The 6,768-nt window shown below is 36.9% G+C and overlaps 1 protein-coding gene across 1 annotated transcript in view; it reads left to right on the forward strand.

Moving 5' to 3' along the window:
• LOC106938978 (glutamate receptor 1-like) overlaps nt 1-6,768 on the forward strand; it is a 50,116-nt gene that overhangs the window by 25,529 nt on the left and 17,819 nt on the right. Inside the window, exons 3-4 of the mRNA XM_015021195.1 lie at nt 1,262-1,446; nt 6,182-6,235. Coding sequence (XP_014876681.1) covers nt 1,262-1,446; nt 6,182-6,235 — 239 coding nt within the window. The remainder of the gene's footprint in view (nt 1-1,261; nt 1,447-6,181; nt 6,236-6,768) is intronic.

The following is a 6,768-nucleotide window of genomic DNA, read 5'->3' on the forward strand; positions in this document are numbered from 1 at the left end:
CATGCGTCGAGGTGAGGCCGACTATTTCTAGCCGGAACCTCTCAGCCTCGCACACTAGCTCCGGTTCCTTCCCCACCGAGGCGAGGCTTAACAGACTTAGTAATTATAAATATCTTAAAACACTTTGAATTAAGTTCAACAAGACTAATAAATTAAATACCTACATAGGTGATCTGGATCATGTCATTACTGCCAACAATCTTGCATTTTGATTTTATTTGAAGAATTTCTTTGCAATCACAGTGTGAGTTTGTACAATTTTCATAATTTAACTATTTTTAGGGTAACTGCTTGAGCAGGATATGCAATAAGCTCTCACTATCTTAGTTCATTCAAATTGTTTAAGCAAAAACTGAACTTTTAGATATAATTTCAAATATAATATGTAAATAAGTATATTTTATTACAGTTACTGTATCCAATATTACAGTAAAATAAAATGTATTTAACACTTACAGTATCTAATCTGCTTATTAAGATTCCCAACCTGGGAACATTCAAAAAGAAAATCAACCAAATAGCAAACCAACCTTTATTTAAAATGTACTTCTTATAGACAATAAGAACAATGCTTTACATAAATAACATAAACAGAACCTAAGCAAGCTAAGACAAAACAAAGAAACAACCAAGAAACAACTAAACTAAACAAGGATGCACATGGAATGTAAATTAAAAATAAACAGAAGTTATAATAGGTGACCTTGGTTTGAAGGACTTTTCTTAATGAGAATAAAAATTAACAAGACTTAGCAATAACTTTGATTTACCATTTCAATAATGGCTGTTGGTCATGAGATAATTAATAGCACTAAGACTGGAGCTTATGAGACTGTGCTAAAATTTTCAGGTTCAAACTAAACTAGAACATTTTAATGAAGGTTACACACACCGTGATGGACTGGTGACCCATCCAGCCCATTGACAGCCGGAGATAGGCACCAGCACCCCTCCTGACCCCAGTGGGAAAAGTGCGTAAGAAGATGGATGGATGGATGGATGGATGGATGGATGGATGGATGGATGGAACACACAATTGGAAAGCAAGAGAAGATTCTTGCATCAGTAGGTTTTCTAGAAAACCTACTGATGCTTCTTCTAGAGTAGTTGAATATCATCTGCAGAGAAATGATGTGTGATTCTGAAACAAACAGACAATAGGAAATTTGCAGATACTAGAGGATCAGAAGATCTGCATGTAACAGTTCTTTGAACCCTTTTACAGATTTGCAGGTGAATTGATTAATTTAGTCTTCTTCAGGTCTGACAGTGCTACAGAGGATCCTTGATACAGCAGCAGAGCGCAGTTGGCAGGTTACCTCCGCTAATTTGGACACAATGACGGAAAAGACCTTCATCAAACTCCTGGCTGATCTTGACTACAAGGAGGACTTTCATATCATCATTGACTGTGAACTGGAACGATTGAACAACATCCTCAACCTGGTAAAAGGCTCACTGATTAACACATTTTTTCCCCATCAGATTAAAACTAAAAACAAGTATTTGTCAATGTAATTTTCCTGTACGTTAAAAGTTTTGCTCTGTGGGGGTTAAACCAACCATTGGTTTACTTGTGGCTCCATGTAATTTCAGGTTTGAACCCTTTATGTGATTGTTGTTAACTGAGAAAGTTTGGAATAAACCTTTGTAATGTCATGTTAAGGTACTTCTTCATTTATTAGAAGTTAGCTACAGATTATATTCAGACCTTAGCATCCATGAATGATACGTGGGAAAGGACAATAAAACAGCTCCTAGAGAAGCAAACAGAGTGCAAAGAGCTGGTAGAACAATCTCTGCCATCACGCAAAATTAAAATGCATAATTTTCTTAAACAATTTCTTCCAAAAAGCACTTTGTCTAGAGTATGTGGTGAAGTGCATGAATTCATGGAAAATCAATGGTTTCATTGGCTAAAAACCAAAACAGCATATGTTGAATCACATTGAAAACAGAGAGACTCAGTTGAGAACATGACTGCCATTATAGAAAAACTTGCAACACAGTTCACTCTATTTAAGTTCATCTCTTGCTGCTTCAACAAAGGTTAACAGTGAAAGTAGCAACCAGGTTCTGCTAATTAAATGTACTTGATTAATTTATTGTCATCAGTGTGACCTCCTATATTAGAACAGTTTGCCGTTCTGGAACTTGTGTATTAACACATTCTGAGGACATAAACAATGACCTTGGAAAAGCAGTTTCTATTACACATTAATCTGGAAAATATTCCAAACAAAAATGTTTCAATTGCCAATGTTTCCAGTGCTCCCAGCAAATTCACTGTGAATTAAGAAGATGCTAATATCAGATTAATAATATTTTACTAATCATGAAATTTAAATTACAAAAATAAATTAACTGAAAGAAAACGCGCCAATTTAGAGAAAAAATGTTTTTTTTTTTATTAAAAAAAGTATTTGTGTTGATTTGAGGGGGGTTTTTTTTGGAAACACCTTGTTCAAATCCCATGAGTCACATGATCAACAGCTGGATGTTAACTTCTGACATAAACCATGAAGAAACACAGCAGTAAGTGGTAGGAGGATGATGGTTTGTTTTGGGGGTTTTTGGACAATGAACAACTGGCTCCACCAGAGATCTCAGAGCATCACACAGTTCATAAAAAATGATCTGTCATTCGAAAGTGTTGAATCCATAGCTCTTCTGTCAAATCGCCTGCTACAATTTTCCTCAAAACACTGTATAGATAGTTGCTCCCAGATGTAAGAGGCTTGTCCCTCCCGGTCCTGAATAAGATGCCGACGGCTGTTCTGATAACTGATAGATGATGGAGTGCCATGGCTGAATTATGACTAAATCTCATGTAATAGTTTACATCTGTCTGTGCCATGATTTTTAATGACTTATCATGTGAACTAGACTATTCACATGTGGTTTTAATTAAATTTTTTATTTATTGGACACACTGCAATTGAAAATTGTGTTGTTTTGTTTTTTTTTTTTTGTTTTGTTTTTTTTTTTGCATTAGCAGAACAGCGACAAAGAACACATTTGTCATGGAAAAGCAGCTTATAGTTTCAACCAATGACTGCCGGAGATAGGGAAGAACCTGCAAGAACAGGCGGGTAAAGACTATGGCTGGATGGATAGTTTGTAATTGGCTCACTGTTTTAGAATCGCCAAAGTGAAAAGATAAATGTAAATATATTCTAACAGATCGATGCAGCAATGATCTGCTGACCCCGATACAAATCCAGGATGAGAGGAGGCGTTAATACGCAGCAGTCCATGCTGTAATAACCAGATGGCAGACAAAGATTAATTAGGCATCAAATTAAATGATTTTTTTAAAAGACTGATAAACCAGAACAGGGCTGAAAAACAAGAGCGAGCTTTCTGCTGCATTGTCACTATGTGGTAAAAACTGACCACTTCTTCTTTATTTTAGCCTCAAAGCTAAAATACTGGAGTCTGTTCATCCTCCTTTCTTCCTTTGGAGAGCAGCTGTTGTCTGCCAGCTGCTAAGAGCCCATTAGTGCTGGTGTCAGTTTGACAGTACTGTCCAAACAAGCAACCGCTTTCTGAAACTACACCACAACACAGTAAATAAAGCTGGCTGGAAAGGAACAATATTTCCTTTCAGATTAGGCAAGTGGAGCTGATGTTTACTTTAAAATGATTCCGCGCTGTAGACAGTTGCTTAAGAAATGAGTGAGCACATCTCTGCTGAACTAGAAACTAAACCCAGAAAGATCTCAGAGAGAGAGCTGCAAGACAAACAAATCCACTCGATCCTGATGTTCACAGCTGGTCGTCTTTGTGCTTTTTTAAGAGGGAGTGTGGACACTTCTTCAAACAGGAGCCTCTTGGCTAACTTGCTAAAGTCACTGTCTGGTCTCCCATGTACATCTGCCATCTGCCAAGGTAATGTGAGGTAGCTGTACTGTTGCAGACAGACATTGGTCAGTGAGTGTTTTTTTAGGAAATAGAAGGTTTGAAATAGTTACTTGGGAAACCGTAGGAACATGAATATGGTTGAGTGGTTGTCAAGTCACCTCGGAAATTAAGTAGAGTTGGATCTGAAGAGAGCAGTGGACTATTGTCTCCTTTTCTGGGAGAGCAGGATTTGGTAACAGCAAGATGTGAACATCATAAGGATATCGGACATTCAAGAAGGAAGTAGCTCCACACTGAATGAGATGTTCAGTGTGAATGATGTGTCTCCATCATAGTATTCTTTACAAATGGAATTCATTGGGTTTCACACTGATGTCCCTTTACAGCAGATTGTGCTCATTCACATTCAGATATGTTTGCAGAGGCAGTTTTACTCCGTGTTTGTGAAGAGTGTCTTTTTATCTAATTATCCACCCATGCTTCTGTGAAATTTCTGTCACTGACCAACATCCCAGTGCACACAGACATTTAGGTAGATGATGCTTGTCCCAGTTGTTGGATCCACTATCTGCTCACTGATCAGAGACGCTGAACATTTGTGCTCTGCAGCTGTTTTGCTTTTAACAGAGCTCTTTGAAATCAGGTTCAGCAATAATTGACTGGCATCAGCAAGAAAGAAAGAAAAATTTACAAGAATAAGCACAGAAGAGAGATAAAGAAGAGAGAGCAGGAGAAACAAGACAGAAAAAGATTTTATTTGTCCATATTTTTTAGGAAAGTAAAACCTTTTCAGTACAAACTGTAACCTAAAACCAGTTGTTAGTTTATTTCCATTGACCTGAGACTAACCTGAGAGCCAGGTGCTGTTCTGATCCTTCAAATGCTTTTTCTGGCTTCAGTAATTTAGTTTAACTTGTTTGAAATATCAGATGCTGTTCCTCTTGACTTCAGCTTGATTCATTCAGTTTAGTTGTGAGTTAAGTCTCAAGTGGCTTTTGCTGATGGTTCACTGTTGGTATATCAAAACAATCTTATGTATTGATGAATAAAAACTGCAGACAATAAAAAGTTGAAAAAATGTAAAGTCCATAAGACATATTAAACAAAAAAACCCACTCATCTTTCTGAGACAGGCCATTCTCTAGAACTTTTAAACGTATCAGTCAAATGTCCGACCATCTGCTGCTATCAAACTTAGTCCAAATTTTGGGCAGAGGCTTAAATATGACTTGTCAGTCCAGAGGAAATCTGACTAGTTATTGGGATTTATTAATATAAATTCCTTAAATTCTCCATAGATTACAGGAAATATCTTCCTTACTTTGTTTTTGAGGCTTGATCAAAACAAATGGGAATCCAGTTCTTCAACTACCGGGCGACATTTTGTATTATTTCATTAAAATACTTTGCAGCAAAAATAAACACTTTAATTAAAAAGTCACTTATCAAATAAAGTTTTATTCTAATTACTTCGTTTGCTTTATTTCTGCTTTGATCTTAACTTCTCCAGAAGTAACCTCCAAACTGAGCCTCTTTTCTTCAATTTATTTGGTAATAATCTGGTAACATTAATCCTAAAGGTAACTTGGAAATGGTTGGTTATAGAAAAGCAAAGTCTGATCTTGCATTAATTGCATGCCAAAAAGAGTTAGGAAAAGCATTCAGAACACAGATTTAAAGTTGATCCTAAACTGTTCTAGTCTCCAAGGTTTAGGCCTGAAATATGGTGACATCACTACTTTGCTGTTTGAAATATTGGGACAAGCAAATCGATGCCATCCCATTAAGGGTGAAGAAGCAGAAGCTGAAATGGTTGGGAAGCCTTCATAGGGAGCGCAGCTCTGATGTGATTTGATTGCTTTTATCCTTTTTCAGGATAAAACTCAAATTACAGCAGAGGGAATGAAGGAAGTGGAAGATGGAGGAGAAAGCGGAGGGCGGTTCCAACAGCTTCCTCCTTCAAAATTGAGCAGCTGTGCTCCTGAATGTTTACTGACTGATGCTCATTAAAAGTTGGACCACAGAGGAAAGAAATGACTAACACCTGCTTCTTTCTCCTCCTCTCGTCCTCTTTCTGCTGCCTCCTGCTCTTCCTCCTCCTCAACAACCATTTTTTTCTGCATCTTCAAACGTTCTCTAGCATCATCTGTCAGTTGACTCGAAATCTAAGGGTACCCTCCTGTTTTCTTGCCCTCTCTTTTCGATGGTGATGAAGAACTGATTGTGATTAATGTGTGACGGATGCTTTTTATCACAATTAAACACATCAGGAAAATGTCATTAACAGATAAAATACGATGGAATTCTGTCTTTTCAGATTGCAGCTCAAAAGAGAAACTTGAAGAACTACCATTACATCCTGGCCAACTTGGTGAGTCAGAGTTTCTAAACAGCCATTGATGAATATAAACCAGTAGACTGACTGTTAGTGTAAGGGTGAAGAAAATTGGTTTCCAGTGAGGGGGAAATTGTTTCCAGTTTAAGTGACAGAGGATTGTTAGTGAAGATAAATTTTTATTTTGGCATTTGGCATTTCTACCATTAAGATGAATAAAATGTACTAAATATTCTGATTGTGGGGGAAAAAATGAAGAATGAGAAGGTGAACAGATGTGCTTTTTTCCCAACTGTTAAGAGACGAAGTGTCAATAGATCAAGACCAATATCCAAAGAGTTTATGCAATATACATATATAAAAGAAATAAATTACTTTTTTAAAAAGGTTATATCGGCTCTAGTGGCCTTTATTTGATAGTTAATTGACAGGAAATGCTCAAGCTTTATTTGCTACTGTTGACAGGCTCATAAACCCTCCTATGATGTTACCACCTGAACTTCAATCTAATGCCTGCAACAAGTTTTCCAGTTTCTTTTCAGAGAAAATTCAAAAGATCAGAGGATTAA

Source organism: Poecilia latipinna, unplaced genomic scaffold (assembly GCF_001443285.1).
Source record: "Poecilia latipinna isolate Pla-1442-1.1 unplaced genomic scaffold, P_latipinna-1.0 Scaffold2740, whole genome shotgun sequence".
NCBI classification, from domain to species: domain Eukaryota; kingdom Metazoa; phylum Chordata; class Actinopteri; order Cyprinodontiformes; family Poeciliidae; genus Poecilia; species Poecilia latipinna.